The following is an 18,650-nucleotide window of genomic DNA, read 5'->3' as shown; positions in this document are numbered from 1 at the left end:
TCATTATTTTGAGATACTTACTTATGGTAATCTACAGAATCGTGTTTTTTTTTAATGGCAGAAATGGGCTTCCATAAAATATGAGAAGTAAAAAGATGAATTTATTTCCTGGTCTATTATAAATTAATTAGTAGCTATAATAACGAAACATTCTAACACATTTTCAACACTGAAATATTTCCTCATTCTTCTGTCAGTATTTACTGTTGGCTTTATGTCTGATGACCTCTTGTGCCTGTAGTAACAGCTCACCCCTCCTCCTCCTCCTCCTCACTAAGATTACACATTTATTCCTCCTGCAGTCTGCAGTCACTCCCATCGTGTCCGGGGACTACAGTCACCACCGGGACAGAGCGCCGATGGCAGCCCGGGTTTCCTTCACCCAGATCCGGCTGGAAGCGGAGGTGGACCGCTGCCGGGCCGAGTGTCAGTGGGACAGGATGCCGGCGATCATCGACCAGATGCAGGCTGCGCGCTTCCACGAGGACGGTGAGTGGTGGGGGTGTTCACCTGGAGGGTTTTTAACTCAGGTCGCTTCCTGGATCCGCACACTGCAAAAAGTAACTAACTAAAAAAGCTTAAATTATCGGGATTAATCATGTTTTTCTCAAAATAGGTGAAGTTCTGCCAAATCCCGTTTAAATTTAACTTGTTTTTAGAGAAGTTTCAGGAAGTGTTTTCCAGAGTAAGACTTTATTTTAAGAGAATCCGTCATGAAAATACTTTGACATGAGTTGGCATGCAGGGAGAACAGTGACGTTACACTGTTACTTAACTTCAATGCAGATTTTTCAACTGATTTACGATTTTAAGAGTCTGAAAGAATCCACTGTGTTTGTCAAGGATGTTTTGCAGTGTGCACAAGTTGGACTTCGGACTCACAACAAGATAGAGAGGGTTACTGTAGAGGACGTTTCTGCACGTTTATTCAACAAATAACAACAATAAGTGTAATATTATACTTTTATACACTTTCTATAAGTGTAATAATAAATACAGATATAAATGGCAAACATCGGGCCAAGTGGGTCACTCCCTGGAAGTTTACAGTACACACACTGAACGAGTGAGTGTGAACATGATCAAAGGTGTTGTGTGACCCTCCTCACTGTTACCCCGTGGGAGAATACCACCTGCAATGTAAACAAGATTTTACCTGCTTCTCACGTGAAATCCTTCCACACAAGCTCAAAGAAATGCACACACAGTTATCATTCTGTGCCTCATAAAGCATTTCTGTGCTGAGTCACTAATGCACCTGCCTCCACCCCTCACACACGCAGAGTAAATATGGGTTCAGGTGACTTTACTGCAAGTCAACAGTTATTGTGCCCATAGCTGGCTGATGGTGCAGGCTGGCAGTTTGTTCATGCACTGAAGTGTTAAATCAATGTGGTGTTTCTGTGCATGCATGAGTCACATCAGCTGATGTGACCAGGAGAGTTACAGCACTCACAGTGTTAGAGTACAGAGAGGGGAACTTCATAGCAGGGGAAGAAGAAGACGGAGTGGAAAAAGACCCTTAAGAGCTGCCTTGCACCACATTTACACAGCAGCCATTTTCCTTTGACGTCACGCTAAATGCTAATGTTTCACGGCTTGGTTTGTGGTGTAAACACGAAGTTAATAAGACCAATAATTATCATTAACCATTTCTTGATTGAACGGCAAATGAAAAGACGATGGATAGTGAATGCCTAGAGGCTAATCGGGCATATGTCAAGCTAAAACAACATTTTGATAACTCTAGGCTACGTTAGCATTAAGCCACCTCCTAGCTTACATTACTGTGTGATGTTTTAAAAGGGTTCAGTTACAGAATTTAAGAATTGATTTAAGCCTTTCCTTTCTTGCTAAATGCTACATTTTCAAAGGATAATGTTAGCTAGGAAGTAGTGTTGTGACGTTTGTGGATGATCCGATTCTTTTGACACCTCTTTGGTGCGAATGACGGGAATGGAGTCTTAGGTGAGAGCCGTTCTTTTTATATTTCTGCCCATATTTCACTGCCTGCCCCAGATCCACTCCCTTATATGCCAAATTACCACAGGCAGCGTCTTTCAACTGCCACCCCACTTTAAGAGGTCACGTGCAGCAAAATCATGACACCACAACATAGTGCCGACGGTGAGCAACATTATAACCCTCCGCCAAGTTTGTGTTTGCTTTGTTGACATCTCTTTAGTCATACAGAGTTGTGTCATAACTTATTGGCAATCAATGACGTTGATTAATTGTTCTTACATTATTCTGCTGTTTCCTTTTAAAATTTAAAAGCGTGGAATTTTAAATATGCGTGTGGAAAAGAACTGAGCCATAAGATCCAGGTCCCTTCAAAGAGCTGTAATTCCCAACACTGCTAGGAAGTGGCTAAATGCTAATGTTAGCAAATGTCTAGAAGTTTCAAACCGTTCTTGGGACTACCTCTGCGAAGTCTGACAGAACTACTGACCTTCAAAGGCTTTTTTCCTTTTTTATGTTTGTAGCACCAAAAGAAACACTGTAGCGATGTTAGCTCGCCAGCAATTGGAATAGAAACACCGCATACAACAACAAGATGGAGGACTGGGGGGTCGAAACTGTTACTCTGTCGTTGGTTTATAATTATGAAGCAGTTGGAAAGGAGACGTGTGAATTTGGACTTGTTGCTCCTTTGGTCTCTGTGCTTTGGTCCACCATTACAAGCTGTTGCACACGTTTTAAAGAGCTGCTTTGGCTAATTCTGCTTTGGCTAATGTGTTCAACCAATATACTGAATTTACTCCAGGTTGCTTTTGTGTTGGGAGACACTCTAGAGCACGAGCAAAAAAAAGGCCCTCTAAAAGCTACAGTTGTTCCGCTTCTTTCAGTGTGAACCCAAAAAAGAGGCAGATTCCTCCAGATGTAGCCATGATGTGTTCAGAATAAAACTAAAGCTAAAGCAGCAATGACAAATAAAGTCAAAGCAAGGACGCCAATAGTCTTCTATTTGCTCTGGGGGTCACGACTGACACAAATTAGACAAAACCATTCTGATATTTTAGACTCAGCAGGATATCTGCATTACACTCTGTCCTGCAGGTCTATCAGTGAGCTTCTCCTGATGTCCTGAGTTTGTACCATAAATGTTCAAACCAAACTCCTTTCCTGCTGTAGTTCTGGCCTGAGAAACGTCCCTCACCTCCCCCTCAGAGAGCTCCAGCCTTGGCCGTGCTGATAAAACTAACAGGCCGATATGTGAAGTATATCAGGACATAAACACACAGAAAGAAAAGGTAAACAGGAAGGTTTAATCGAGTGTGTGTGTACAGAGAGCAGAGGTTTGGTCCTGTAGTCTGTGGCTGGTTTACTGCACGACGAGCACCTCTTATGTGATTTCATGTTAAGGCTATTTAAGGAGAGCAGCAGGGAAATGGAAACTGTTGCTTCTAAATAGACTTTATATTTGAGCTTCTATCCGTGAGTTGGTGGGAAATGTTGTTTTTAATGGGCTCACTGAGGTTTGCTTTGGCCACAGAAACTAATGACCTTTGACCCTAACTCTATCCTTCTATCCTGACCCCTCCTCAGATGACTACGGGATGCTGCTGATGGCGGAGGCCCTGCTGGAGGAGTGCCTGCAGGACAACGTGGACCTCTTACGGAGCTGCACGCCTTTGAAGGACAAGACACAACCCAAACTGTGCCGGGCCAAAGGACACCTCAACTCGGTCCTGAGCCGAGGCCGTCTCACAGTCAGTCTCTTTACAGCATCATTCATTAAATCCAGGTATTATATTTTTATGTTGATCTCTTCCCTTGTGTTGCTTCAGTGTTCTGTTCCTGTCTCCAGCCCAGGTACCTGAACGAGGCTCTGCTGCTGATGGCCAAAGTTCACTATGTGCAGGGTCGATACCGGGACGCTCAGGGGATGTGTGCCAGGGTGGGACTGGAGGAGCTGACGCAGGACATACAGCCCACCTACCACTTCCGCCTACTGGCTGAGGCTTTCGTCATTAAAGGTATGGACAAGTCTACAAAAACATGGTGAAATACACGGTGAAAGTGAAAACACGAGGTGAAACCAGACGCCACTGACAAAAACAGTAATTAAACTTTGCAGAACACAGGTGTTGCTGGTCTCCGCTGCCTTCATTTGTTAGTTTGTTTGTGTTGTTATGGGGTTAGCTTGGATCCAAAACAATATTTGTGTTACGCAGGCGCACGTCTCCATCTTGCTATTTGTATCCAGAGTGTGTGCAGTAGAGATCGGCTGGTGGAGCAGCAGTATTGACCTCCCGCCCCTTCCTCTAACCGACAGACACCTTGTGTCCTTGGCGTGATGGAGCTCTCAGGTGGGCTCAGTCTGCAGCAGAACAGCTTCTTGTGTCGGTCTGAAGCAGATATTCACTCTTATGGAAAGTTCAATGACTAGTGTTAGTGTTAGTTACGTCTCCTCTCGCCGTTCCTCCTCTACTCTGCTACTCGGGAACAGAACGCTGCAGGCGCCCCATTTGTCAACAGACCTGTCAATCATGAGGCCACACCCCCTTTTTACAGCATCAAATAACTAATTAAAAGTAAACTTGTCAGAAAAATGAACAATTGGACATAAATCAGCATGATAAGAACTAACTATAATGACAGAAACCATGTTTGAGAAAAATGTATTTGACGTGTATTTTGATTTTATAGTTTGACTCATGTCCCATCTGTTAACATGGAGGAGGCGGGCTTTATGAGCTATACTGCAGCCAGTCAGCAGGGGGCGATAGAGAGGGTTTGGCTTCACTTCAGGGAGCTCTCATGTCAGCCATCTTTTTATACAGTCTATGGTCAGCACAATATTTCAGTTACTTAGTCGATTTGTATTGCTTGCAAGCACAAGCCATCCTGATATGACGGAGAGGAACAGCGTCTTCTTCTTCTTCTTCTATAACAATAGACTTAAAGTTAGAACTATTAGTGGACGACCTTTGATCCATCAAGGATTATGTTGCAGCCATTACAGCCTGTTTCACTGCTGCAGGATGAACACATCTACTGGAGACGTTCACACACTTTTATTTACCTATTAGTCATATGAGAGGAAGATGTTAAAAAATAGGTTCCAGGTTATATCAGAGTAAAGTTACCACATAAAGCCTTCAGGGATCAGATTCACTGCAAAGATTTCTACACAGATGCTTTTTAAAAACGGGATGAGTCATGTTTGGAGGAAACATTAACTGTTACTCACAGTCACACGCTGTCTGAAGGCAAACAGACTGTTTCTGTATAGCAGATTATTTTAGGAACACATTAATGAGTATAGTCTTTAGTATGTATCTTTCTGACACATTTACCACAGAAATGATAAAAGGTCAAAGGTCACATCCACAGAGCATCATCGCTACAGTCCTGAGAGATCTCTATAATCGTATTAAACCCGTAATTTTTATAATGTCATCACATTTCCTGTTTCCTGGTGATGACCTCATGAAACTGACGAGGATTTTATGAAACCGTTGATTCCCTGTGATTGTTTCTGTTGGAGAGAAAGATCAGCTCCTTTGGGGGTTGTGTCGCTCCTTCCCATGCCTCTCTGTACCTCCTGCATGTTGTTGTGGGCCTGCAGTCAGACGGGAATATTTGGTTGATGATGTCTTGTCTTTTGGCAGCTCTCTGCTTATTTGATTAGAGCTGGCGTCTGGCCTGAGGCTGCTGTCCGTCACAGGCCTCCTGAGGTCCGTTTATTTGTACCAATAAGTCCACAAACAGACCTCAGAGCATCCAGACCAGAGCAAACCTGCTCTGTCTGCAGAGCACAATGAGAGGAAGAGAGGGAGGCAGATTAGAACAAGTGTGGCTCTGCTGGAAGACAAATGACCTGTTAACCAGGTCTCTGGTCTCTCTGTGGTTCAGGTTAGAGGTCTTCACGGGAACCCGAGGACCCGGGACCGGACGGTTCAGGGTCGGGCCTCGTTCTATATTCCTCAGTTCCGGGTCTGTTCAACATTATGTGTAACACCCAAATGGATCCGGGTAGACCTGGCTAGGGTGCTGTGTGTGTCTGTGTGTGTGTTTTAACTTGCAAAAATGTGTCATTCGCATGAGAACATGCAGGAAATAAAGTGGAAAAAAAAACAATGAGTTAAGGCAACCCAGAGTAGCGCCGCCGCTACAATTTGCATATTCATTTTTGATTGGCGGTGGATTTGAAACCAGATAAGATAGTTCGATCGAGAATGGAGGTCTCCTGCCCTCCCAGTACCCCAGAGAGAGGCAGAGGGAGAGGATGCAGAAGCCGCTCCACCAGCAAGTGCTCCAGGCCAGAGGCACTCCCTGCAGCTGGCTGGAAAACTGAGAAGGAGCCTGACAGCTTGCCTTCCATGCCACATTTCCTTCCGAAAAGGAGGCCAGGTGTCCAGCCACCTCTGTTGGAATATGTGGTCAGCCCTTCTCCATCTGACCTGTTCAAGATGTACTTGGACCAGATGGCCATCAAAATTCTGTGTGCCAACACAAACAAAAATGCAGCAATAAATATTGCTGCAGGTAAAAAATTCAAATGGGCGGAGGTCACATTGCCTGAAATGTATCAGTACATTGTGCTGACACTGCACATGAGCATCCAAAAGCTTCCAAAGATGAGGGATTTCTGGCGTACTGATTCCATCTTCCACGTGCCATATCCGAGGAAGGTCATGTCCAGGGAACGGTTCCTCACCATTACTGGAAACATACACATGAGTGACCCTGCGGAGGATGTGATCAATGACGGCAGACAGGTACAGGTGACTATGACTGTCTGCATAGAATACGCCCCCTGTACGACAGCTTACGTGTGGCCTGTAAAGCTGTTTACCACCCCCAGCAAAAGCTTTCTGTGGATGAGCGCATGGTAGCCACAAAAGCTGGAATTGCCTTGAAGCAGTACATCAAGAACAAGCCTACCAATTGGGGGATCAAACTTTTTGTGATGTCTGATACCACAGGCTACACCATTGATTTCAACATCTAAAAGGGGAGGTCCACTATGGCGACTGGTAAGGGGCTTTCATTTGATGCAGTGATGTCCCTCATCAACAAGAGCTACCTGGGATCCGGTTATCACATTTATTGTGATAACTGTTACACCAGCCCGGCACTGTTCCTGCACCTACACCACCTGGGGTTTGGAGCCTGTAGGACATACCGGGAAACAAGAATCGGCACCCAGAGAACAAAAATCAACGCCCCGACAAAAAAATCTCCACGGGGGGCAATCAGGGGGATCAGAGAGGGGGCCCTTCTCTACATCAAGTGAATGGACATGAGGGAGGTGAGTGTATGTTCCACTCTTCACACTGCCTTCTCAGGGGACACTGTAAAGAGGATGTGCAAGGTCAGTGGGAAGTACGCAGTGGTCCAGGTGCCAATGCCATCGGCTGTGAAGGACTACAACAGCTATAGGGAGGAGTTGACCTGTCCGACCAGCTGATTGGCTCCTATTCTTCATGGAGGAAGAGCAGGAAATGGTACCTGACAGTGCTGCATCATTTCATTGACATTGCTGTGACAAGCAGCTTTTTGCTCCACAAAGAACTGTTTGGCAAACTGGAGCAGCAGCCCATGATTCACCAGGCCTTCCAGGAGCAGCTGTCGGCAGAGCTCTGCGGAGTGCCCTCACAACAAGTCCCGGGAAGCCAACATCACATCTCTGTTGCCTAGTTGAGGGGGCATCTGGCTCAAAAAAGGGCGCAGGAGGTGCAGGCTGTGTGGGAAGTGCACCCCCTTCATGTGTGAGGCATGTGAAGTGCCTCTCTGTGTCATTGTGGACAGGAACTGTCATACATCTTACCACAGCTCCACTGGTGGGACTGAACAATGACTTTGAATGGGAACCTGTGATTGTAAATAGTTTGTTTTGATGTTCATGTTGTCTTTATGCAAATTTTGCCTTTGTGTTCATATTTTTGCTTGATTGCATATGTAGTTTGAAAGAAATTTGAAGTCATTTGTGTTCCTCTATTCTGAAGTTTTAACTCAGTAAAAAACATTTTCTTTTATTTTCAAATCCACTTTTTATGGATGACCATGGTTTTGTACATACAATATGCGTGTTCTTAAGTATCTGGCACACTCTGGAAATTTTATTGCACTATTGTGAATAATTTGTTTTGATGTTAATGTTGTCTCTTTGCAAATTTTGTTATTTTAAATATATGTTATTTATTTTCGTTTTTTTGTACAGGTTACAAAATTGACAATATCTCAAAAAGCAAGTTATGTACAGACTCCAAATAAATTTCCAGTGGTTCCAAAGGATTTTGTGCAACTTTTTACATTTACAAATTTGAGGGATACAGCTATGCAATTTCTGTATTTTGAAATAAATGTGAAAAAAACAAAAACGATTTTCATTTTTTTTTTTTTTAGGTTTATTGCACTTTTAAGCAATTTATTGTAATAGTTAAGACATAAGTCAATACATATTATTAAAACTAGGGATGTAAGGGTTATATTGGTGTAAAGCAAATAAAAATACTCAAAAAAATGGCACTACAGTATGTAAAAATGTAAGAATATGTCCTGGCGGACTTGCACAATGGTAGGTCTTAAAGAGTGACGTGTCACGTGACTGCAGGTTCAGAGAAAAGTTGAAGCCAAAGCCGATAATGATGGATACCTTCCTCGCTGATGTGGACAAAAAAGCTAAAAGAAAACGAATATAAAGAGGTAAAACCTCGTTTATGTAAATTGTGGACAAAGACGAGAAGAAAGTAAGCGCAGTGACGTGTGTCTCTAAACGAGCCGCACGTTTGTCATCCGTCTGCGTGACAGCAGGTGGATTTTTAATCTGAGATAACTCGTGGATTAGCATCTCAGTTTTTATCAACACGACATGGATACCAGGAAACCTGGATGTGTTTCATGAACTTTGTTGGCGGAGGAAGGATGATATGCACGGCCAGGCTCAGGGGAGAAGGCTGCGTCACACAGGTAGGAAAAAAAGGGTTGTTTTGACAGCTGACTGACGGTAACTTGTTGATATTAATCAGCTGTGAAGTCGGTGCTGATCGGGTCTATTTAGTCCGGCCGGGGTCGGTCCGACTAATTACTCCGTTCGGGCCCCAACATTCAAATAATAGATGGGTCCGGTTCGGTTCCGGATCGCACAATAACGGGTCTCTCAGGTCTCTGGTCTCTCTGTGGTTCAGGTCTCTGGTCTCAGGTCTCAGGTATCAGGTCTCAGGTCTCTGGACTCTCTGTGGTTCAGGTCTCTGGTCTCAGGTCTCTGAGGTTCAGGTCTCTGGTCTCAGGTCTGTGGTTCAGGTATCAGGTCTCAGGTCTCTGGACTCTCTGTGGTTCAGGTCTAAGGTCTCAGGCCTCTGGCCTCTGGTCTCAGGTCTTTGGTCTCTGGTCTCTCTGTGGTTCAGGTCTCAGGTCTCAGGTCTCTCTGAGGCTCAGGTCTTAGGTCTCTGGTTCAGGTCTCAGGTCTCTGGACTCTCTGTGGTTCAGGTCTCAGGTCTCTGGTTCAGGTATCAGGTCTCAGGTTTCTCTGTGGTTCAGGTCTCTGGTCTCAGGCCCCTGGCCTCTGGTCTCTCTGAGGTTCAGGTCTCAGGCCTCTGGTCTCTCTGAGGTTCCGGTCTCAGGCCCCTGGTCTCTGGTCTCTGGTCTCTCTGAGGTTCAGGTCTTAGGTCTCTGGTTCAGGTCTCAGGTCTCAGGTCTCAGGTCTCTGGACTCTCTGTGATTCAGGTCTCAGGTCTCTCTGTGGTTCAGGTCTCTGGTCTCTGGTCTCAGGTCTCTCTGAGGTTCAGGTCTCTCTGAGGTTCAGGTCTCGGGTCTCAGGCCTCTGGTCTCTGGTCTCTCTGAGGTTCAGGTCTCAGGTCTCTGGTCTCAGGTCTCAGGCCTCTGGTCTCAGCTCTCTCTGAGGTTCAGGTCTCAGGTCTCAGGCCTCTGGTCTCAGCTCTCTCTGAGGTTCAGGTCTCAGGTCTCTGGTCTCAGGTCTCAGGCCTCTGGTCTCAGCTCTCTCTGAGGTTCAGGTCTCAGGTCTCTGGTCTCAGGTCTCAGGCCTCTGGTCTCAGCTCTCTCTGAGGTTCAGGTCTCAGGTCTCAGGCCTCTGGTCTCAGCTCTCTCTGAGGTTCAGGTCTCAGGTCTCAGGCCTCTGCTCTCTGCTCTCTCTGAGGTTCAGGTCTCAGGTCTCTGGTCTCTGTGTGTTCCAGGTCTGTCTCTGGACCACCAGGCTCTGTCTTCAGTGTCTCGTGTCCGTCTGTCTGAGAGGGAGGAGGAGAGTCTGTCCTGCTTCCTGCGAGCCTGCGACGCCGCGCTGTCCTACCTGCAGGAGCTCGACAAGGTTTCTTCACATAAACTGAAAAGTAGAAATAAACGTGTTTCACCTGTTCACCAGGTGCCTTCCTGTGTTTACATTAATGAGTGTTCATTCATAGGTTTACCATCATACAGAAACAATGTGCATCGTCAGCGTCTCCAGCTCTGCTTATTTTCATCTGATTCACTTGTTTAAGTAGAGACGCGTTTGCTCTGCTGACAGTTTCCAACAATCAAATCATGCAAAACATAAAATAAAGTATTTTTTAAGTTTTAACTTTGTCACGTGCATTTTTTCAGACTGTTTCGACCCCCCACAGTAAGACCCCCAAATCTAGTCTGCTTCCGCCACCCCCCGACATCGACCTGGGCTACTTCCTGCAGGCTGCGTTACAGAGCGCGTACCTGTGTCTGCTGCAGAGAGGGTGAGTCTGACACACACAACACGTGCACGATACCTGCCTTGTTTCATACAGCAGCAGAGACACACAAAATACCAACAGACACACACTCCAAATCTGAGACAGACATTACTTCATGTTGCATAATCAGCTATAACTGAAACAACATCAGTAAAAACACGGAAGCAATAACGTTTACAAAGAGAGCTACTTTCTGAATCTTTAAAATTTACTTATATTCCCAGCAGTCATCATCTTCTGTACGTTACTACAGGATGAAGAAGCTGCATATTTAAAAGCTTTAGAAAAGACACCTGTAGAAAAGTGACAGAGAGCAGGACACACTGATTTTATTTTTCACACATGTATACACAGACATCAGGAGGACAGCCGAGCTCAGTCACTGTGAAAGTCTGCAGACACTCAGAGATGGACTTTGGTGAAAGAGATGGCTGCAGCCAGTTACAAAACATGAATCACATACTGGTACTAAGTCCAGTCCTCAGTTTCTTTTGCACTGACCAGGTGTATTCACAAAGGCTGAAGTAGGTAGGGAAGGTAAAACAGTTGTAAAATGTTTCCTTGTCTGAGTCTAAGCTCAGAAACAAGGTTTGATTTAAGGAAAACAATTCATAAAATGATGCATCCCTTCATGTTAAGCTTTGTTCAGCAGTTGGTTGTTACCCAGTAGAAGTCATGATTCATCTGCACATGTTCTCATGACCTCATCACTGGCTCTGCAGGCCGTCTCACTGCTGCAGTGTTTTGACAGAACCTCGAAGCCTCTCACCTCGGTCTTCTGCAGAAAGTCGGGGACAGAAGAGTTAAAGGAGAAACTCACCTCAGCGCAGATGCATTTTAAGCTTCCGACCAGCAGGTGTCAGTGTTGCTCTTTGGCCGTCACATGCACTCGGTGTCCCATTGATCAGGTGCACCTCGCTCACCTGAAGCCTTATTTAAACTAAAACTAAGATTCTGTTTAAATCTTTTACTTTGGATAACGACGATAAACAATGAGAAACTGTTTAAACCCCAAAGATCCTCTTTCAGCAGAAACCTCGGAGACATGACGATTACTTTTGTACGTCAGCGCCCCTAAATCCTTCATTTCATTTCTTTAACACGATTATATTTTAATAAATTAAAGCACCGACTCATATTGTCTTATCAGTCATCAGTTATGTTTGAGTTTCAGATGCGGTCTGTGGTATATCTTTGTAAAGTAAGGTTTATTCAATAAAGAAAAATCAGCTACAACTTGTAAATCAGAATCAGAAATACTCTAATTATCCCCGGGGGACGTTCAGGCGTTACAGTTGCTCTGACGCAGAGAGAAGCATGGAGAAATATATGGCATAAAAAAAGATATAGGAAATATATATAGAAGTAAGACAAATGTCAAATATGTGCATATATATATATATATATACAACAAAATGAGAGATAAAGATTAAAGATATAATCTGGAAGATGTTCGTGTAAATAAATGTCTGTTAAGTCCCTATCTATCTCTGAATGAGATAACACAATGGTGACTGAGCTTACTGATGAAAGCATTTGCATTTGCAGTATATAGTATTATGATGGACTGGGTGTCTGTGGCGGCGCCCAGTTAGTTACGCGTTTCCCATCACCCAGCAGTGGTTGGTCTGCCAGAGAGGGTAGGCGGAGCTAAGCGTCTGCTTTTCCGGTCTCTGTAAGTGTTGCGAGTAAACAGTAATCTACTATGGCTGAACAAACAAAGAAAAGATGGATGACTACAGATACAACTTCAAAAATGAGTGAAAATCCAAAGAAAAAGAAACAAAGTCGACGCTCAGATGAAGCAAACAGTCTGAAAAGGAAAGCGACCGTCAGCAAGGAAAATCAAGAGTTACAACCGGAGCCAACGGAAATGTGTAATTTAAGTGGGAAAGTAAGAGTTTATGTTGCATAGCACGTTTCACAGAGTGAGGTCACAAAGTGCGTTATGAACTTTTCAAATGATGTCACCACTGGAGGAAGGTGTCAGGTTTAAGGTTGTGGACATAAAGGGACAGCAAACAGACTTTAGAAGTTTTTATTGTCACATAAAGGAAAAACAAAAGGCAGATGATGAGAGTCCACGAGGAGACAAGGTGCAGAGAGAAACAGGAACAGGAGGAAAAACAAGAGGAGGAAGTGCACGTTAAACGTTAGCAGGGAACGTTTGACGAAGGCACAGAAATGGGAAAACAGCAGGATGTATGTATGTAAGTATGACTATGTTGTGAATCTAGTTTCAGACACAGCCTCCTAAATACACTATGAAGGTGAGGGTAATCAGGACCAGGTGAAAACAGTGAGGGCAGGGCCACAGACAGGAAGTAAAGGTGTGTTTCTACTGTGAGTTATGTTTGATCTGCTTGCTGTGTTGTGATGCTGTGTGTGGAGCAGAGTGCAGTCAGGATATCAGAGCTGCTGTTCACTCATCCTGATCCTCTGCTGCTAAGAACTGATGCTAACATCGTCTTTCCACACCATAACGTCTCTGTCAGCTTCTTCTTCTTCTGCACTTTATTTCAGTGTTACACCTTCATAAAGTATACACCTACTGTGTGTGTGTGTGTGTGTGTTAGTCATCTTGCACAGGGTTCACACCAGCTGCGTCGGGTGCTCAGGGTGGTGGAGTCCCGAGGCTCTCAGAGCTTCAGGAAGGTAAGAACACACACACACACACACACACACACACACACACACATCCAGGAGCTTTCCCTGAAACTGAACTGTGACTGTTTCACAGATTGAGGCGGGGACAGTTCGTTCAGCTCCCGTAAACGTTCCTGGTTTGGCTTAAAATAATAATCTATAGACCGACACTGATCTCTGAACACAGAGCCACACCACTGTCGTTCCAGTGTAACGCTCTGATGGTCAGCGTGAGAACTGGTCAACAGTCAGGTTACTTTAATTTGAAAATCTGCAGGAAGTCTGGTGGTGTTTGCAGCCGTGCAGCAGTAACCTTACATGTACTCATATTTAAACAAGATCACTCAGCAGGTGAATTCATGAAGCATGTAAGTAAAGAAAAGTATAACAAACCAATGATCCTGCTGCTGTCTACGTTCTTATAACTTCTGTGCAGGGTGTTCGTTGTCCCACTGATTCATCTGTTTTTATTATTATGGATGTATGAATGATCCATTAAGCCAAAACAGCCCTACGAGACATCATTATGTATAAAAAGAGAGCAGAAAGCAGAAGCATACATTATCTAACACTTCACAAAAAAACATCCTGACTTCTTCTAAACATTAGAAAAAAACTGCTTTTAAATTGAACAGTTGCTCGACTCTGTCATCGACCGGGCAACAAACATGTCAGGGACCTGAACATACATTTCATTTATCATCATAACTCATAAAAAGGACGATACAGAAGACATGAGATTTATTCTCAGCATCATTCACACTCCCTGTCGTCCTGCTCGAGGTCGTTAAACCTGAGATCTTCAGATGTCAGAGGATTCAATGAAACACCTCCGACTCGAGGGGTGGGGCAAACATTGATACAGCAAACTATTGTGATATTTAATACTGTGTCGATACGCAGACACAGAGGACACGCCTTTTATTGTTGGAATGACTGCAGGTGAAGTGTTCGTCTGTGCAAAACAAGACACCTGGGAGGCGAATCTGCAGTCCTAACATGACATGATTCATTGCAGACCCACGGCGCCCCCTGTGGTCTGAATATGAATGTTCAGGTCAGAGGTAGAGGGTGCACAGGGGGCGGACTGAAAGAGGAATCACCTTCTTTGTCTCACGCAGCGTTCAGCTGCTCAACAAGCCCCGATCAGATTGATCAGTCTAATTAGTCTGAGCTTATTGAACTCACCACATGATGCTTTTATCATGTAGTTTATTCTATTTTGTCCTGTGTAGTTGTTATTAATGTTTTCATGATCATCAGGATTCATGAGTCAATACAGCAGTCAACAAAAGTATCATCATATATTTATGAGACAATATGGCATCAATACAGGCACGAGTATGGATCTTTTATAGAAATGTTCAGGGTAATATTACAAATTAAAGTTTCAGGATGATAAAAACATTTGCTGTTTTAGTCACTAGATGTTGCTGAGTTTTATTCTGGTGAGGGCAGCAGGGATTAATCAATTAATCAATCAATTTTTAAATGAAAAGGAAGTTGGTAAAGCAAAGATGTTCCTGTGAATCTGTTCGCTTAGCAATTCCATTTTGGTAAATAAAAATGAAGCGAGATAAACAGAATAAAAACTATCTTACTGATGAGACAACCTGACAACCATTTCCATGAGGACATATTTTACAGTAAAAATAATAATAAGATAAGCTGAATAATTCTGAATTTAACGACACGTCTGTTAATAGTTTATCTTTAAATGCAGCAGGTGACTTTGTTCAGCTGTGTTCTGTCTCTCAGTCTGCAGCCAGGAAGCTGGCAGAGGTGCTGCTGAGCTCCGTCAGTGAGGACAGCTACTGGCCCCCGCTGGGCCCCCCGCCCACCGCCTGGCTCCACAGGGAGGGGGCCGCCGCCTCCAAAGACGCCGTCTACCCCACCGTGAAGCCCCCGCAGCGTTATGGCACCGACGGGTCTGTTTAAATCATTTCTATCACCTGTTCAAACCTCTGAAGTCCCTCATTCTGTCCATCGAAGGTGTGGTCACGATTACTTCTCCAAAGTTTAACATGTAAGAGGGCCGACTCCTCAGGTGATAGTTGGCCGACTCCTCCTGTGATTGTGGGCCGACTCCTCCTGTGATTGTGGGCCGACTCCTCCTGTGATTGTGGGCCAACTCCTCCTGTGATTGTGGGCCGACTCCTCCTGTGATTGTGGGCCAACTCCTCCTGTGATTGTGGGCCGACTCCTCCTGTGATTGTGTCTCTGTGGTACCGTGTCCCTGTTGTTGCCCTCGAGGTGACACTCACCTGTGTTTAGCTGCTCTTTCAGCCCGTCGGCTGTCAGGTCTGTCAAAGATCCTCTCTGACAGACAGCTGCAGCACTCAGGTGCAAATTCTCCTCATCCAAATGTGTTTGTGCTCGGGGAGGTTTAATCGGAACCACGTCCCTACAAAATAAAAGCTTCAAATGGAAAATACAGTTTACACAGGTTACTTTAGGTAACACAGACCCACGTTATTAAACGCCTGTGTCCTCCTCGCGCTGAGTTATTATAAACTATGATGAACTGATCACAGGTTACAGCTCCTGCTCGTGTCATTCACAGCATGTGAAGTATGTGAAATGTGAAATACGGACAGGTATTGAGCCAGGTACAGAGCGTGAGACACACAGATCTGTGTCATGTCTGCTCGTCTCCTGACGTCTGTGGTTGAAAAGGCTACGTGAAAGGTTTGGTAAATTAAAGTGTTGGGGGCTTTGCTTTGATTTCTTTATTTGAGCTTCCATTCAGGCTGTTATATTAACATGAAATTTAGCATCGAAGGCGTTTCCCCTCGGGGTATGTTGTGCTCGTGCTAGTTGATGTCTAAGTACTCGCCACTCGTAATGTTCGCCACTCGAGTCGAAGTCACTGCGAGTGATTTCTCTGGTCCCACGCCTACAGGTTCTACATGTTTATGTCGACTCTCTAAATAAAGATGATATGTGAGCAGAAAAAGAAAAGCTGTTGCACCGCAGTCATCAACGTTCTCTGATTCTACAGACGGGTTGAAGAAACATGAACTGAAGCTCGTCCAATTCTCAGGAGTGAACTCATTTAGCCAATCAGAATCGAGCAATTCACCCTGACCATTCTACATCTCCCTTTTTGCAGCATGTGTGTGTGTGTATGTGTGTGAGAGAGAGAGAGAGCGCGCTATCTGAGATAGTGCTGTGTAGTGATACACCTGTGGAGTGTCATGTTACAGCTCCACAATGAGACAGAAACTGGACACTCGCAGCAATCTGACAAGCTACCTTCAGCCCTGTGTGTGTGTGTGTGTGTGTGTGTGTGTGTGTGTGAGGAGTATACTTCCTGTCTGTGGTTCTACTTCCTGTTTCCTGTGTCCTCGCAGCTGCTTCTGTCCTCAGGACGTGGTGGAGGAGGCTGTGCTGCTGCTGCTCATCACAGAGTCCATGGTGAGACACACACACACACACACACACATACACTGTGCCTTCTTCTGTTAAACTCCACATTCTCAGCCTTTTTGCTTTCTGAACACGTAAAAAAAAAGAAAGCAACAGACTTTTCCCTCCTTAAATTCTCCTCCTCCTCCTCCTCCTCCTCCTCCTCTTCACTCTTCTTCCTCCTTCTCTTCCTCCCTCTTTTTCACCCCTTCTCTTCCTTGTCCTCTTCCTCCTCCTCTTCCTCCTCTGTATCGCTGCTCCTCCTCACTCCTCCTCCCTGTCCGTCCAGGCCAGCGGTGAGGCGGTGATCAGTCGTCTGCCGGACCAGGCCGACGCTCGGCAGGCCAGCCTGCAGGATGCCACCTCTGTGTACGACCTGCTCACCATCGGCATGGCCAGGAGGGGGCAGTACGCCATGCTGTCTGAGGTGTGCTCACACACACACACACACACACACACACACACACACACACACACACACACACACACACACCCACACTAGATGCTGAGGGGAGGAGAGTTTTGTCTTTCACAAACTTTTAGATCAACGTCCTCCTCTCTCTGACTGACGGGGTTATGTTTCTCTTCCTCTCTCTCCTTCTTTTCTTTTCCTCTTTTTCTTCTTCTTTCTCCCTCTGGTCTCAGTTTGTCGCTCCAAACTCCTCCTCCACCTCCTCCTTTTTACAAGCTCTCCTAATGTGACCTCCACCCAGATGTGGGGAGTTTGGGAGGTGGAGGTCAAAGAGGTCGTTCTCAAATTAGGTCTGTCCACCTGTCGGACTGATTCAAAGATAGCATCAGTCATCTTATGAGGAGGACCACACACACACACACACACACACACACACACACACACGCTACCACACACACATACACTGATAAATGAGCTGGTATGGACCATTTATTACAGATTAGATGTCAGGTGTCTCTGATGTGATGAAAAGTTTCAGGTTGATTGATGACAGACTGAAGGATGAGTGCGTCCCTGCTGTGACTCTGCAGCGTCTGAGTCTGCTTCATCCGCATGTTTGTTATCAGAACGTTTTATTGTGCAGATAAATACATATTACATCCTGTAAAGACAGAGAAGAGACACTGTGTGGACTGAAGTTCTCACAGGATAACAAGCAAACACATAACGACACAGAGCAACGCACTTTCAGTAACAATTCATGCATCCACAAAACACACACCTTCTGACAGGAGCCGCATGTGACATGTTTAATTTATCTATCATTCATATAAGTACAGTTCTCTCAGGGTCATGTTTTATTCTATATGTGAAATTATGACATTAATATTACAGGTGCATTAAAGTGAGAGTAAGAGGTCAGCTGGAGAACTTCTCTGCTGACAGTTCGAACTTTGATCATCTCTTAAAGTTTTCATCCTGTCATCGAGACAATCTGTATTTATTCTATCTTTATGCTGCGACTCAAAATCCATACTTTTATATTATTAATTATGTCAAATGCAGTGAGCAGAAACCCTCTGTGCAGCAGAAGATAAACATCTCAACAACAGAGCTGTGTAGAGATCAGACTCAAGTTACATTTTTACAGAAAAAATAATAATTCTAACATACACAAAAAAATAAATCTTCAAGATAATATAAAAACAAAATTAGAATTAAGAAAAATATAACTTATTGGCTCCACATGTTTCAGGTCATATAAAAACAGTTAAAATTGTAAAACAAATAAAATGAAAATGAAAGAAGAACAAAGACAAAAATATTTGGGCTCTGTTAGATATATGGAAATAGTAGTTTTTGGCATTAATTATTATTTTTTTTTTTTGTGCTCATGATTAAAGTTTTTGTCCCAATTGTCTGCAAACTCTATGCAAAGTACATATCTGTAAGAGCAGCTGCAGTAAAGACTGTAATGAAAAGAAAAAGTTTGTGATTTGTGAGGGTTCCCA

The 18,650-nt window shown here is 44.4% G+C and overlaps 1 protein-coding gene across 1 annotated transcript in view; it reads left to right on the top strand.

The window, feature by feature from the left end:
* The first annotated feature begins 344 nt into the window (after positions 1-344).
* Positions 345-18,650, top strand: part of ttc7a (tetratricopeptide repeat domain 7A) — a 60,640-nt gene continuing 42,334 nt past the window's right edge. The window contains exons 1-9 of the mRNA XM_069658399.1: positions 345-489; positions 3,550-3,713; positions 3,812-3,980; positions 10,146-10,276; positions 10,552-10,676; positions 13,250-13,328; positions 15,078-15,247; positions 16,673-16,736; positions 17,017-17,154. Of these exons, the coding sequence (XP_069514500.1) occupies positions 360-489; positions 3,550-3,713; positions 3,812-3,980; positions 10,146-10,276; positions 10,552-10,676; positions 13,250-13,328; positions 15,078-15,247; positions 16,673-16,736; positions 17,017-17,154 (1,170 nt within the window). The 5' untranslated portion in view covers positions 345-359. The remainder of the gene's footprint in view (positions 490-3,549; positions 3,714-3,811; positions 3,981-10,145; positions 10,277-10,551; positions 10,677-13,249; positions 13,329-15,077; positions 15,248-16,672; positions 16,737-17,016; positions 17,155-18,650) is intronic.

This window comes from Semicossyphus pulcher, unplaced genomic scaffold (genome assembly GCF_022749685.1).
Source record: "Semicossyphus pulcher isolate SPU_LCO1_2020_fin unplaced genomic scaffold, fSemPul1.0.p SCAF_12, whole genome shotgun sequence".
Taxonomy (NCBI): Eukaryota; Metazoa; Chordata; class Actinopteri; order Labriformes; family Labridae; genus Semicossyphus; species Semicossyphus pulcher.
The sequence above is the reverse complement of the archived record's forward strand: the minus strand, read 5'-3'. Positions and strand labels throughout refer to the sequence as shown.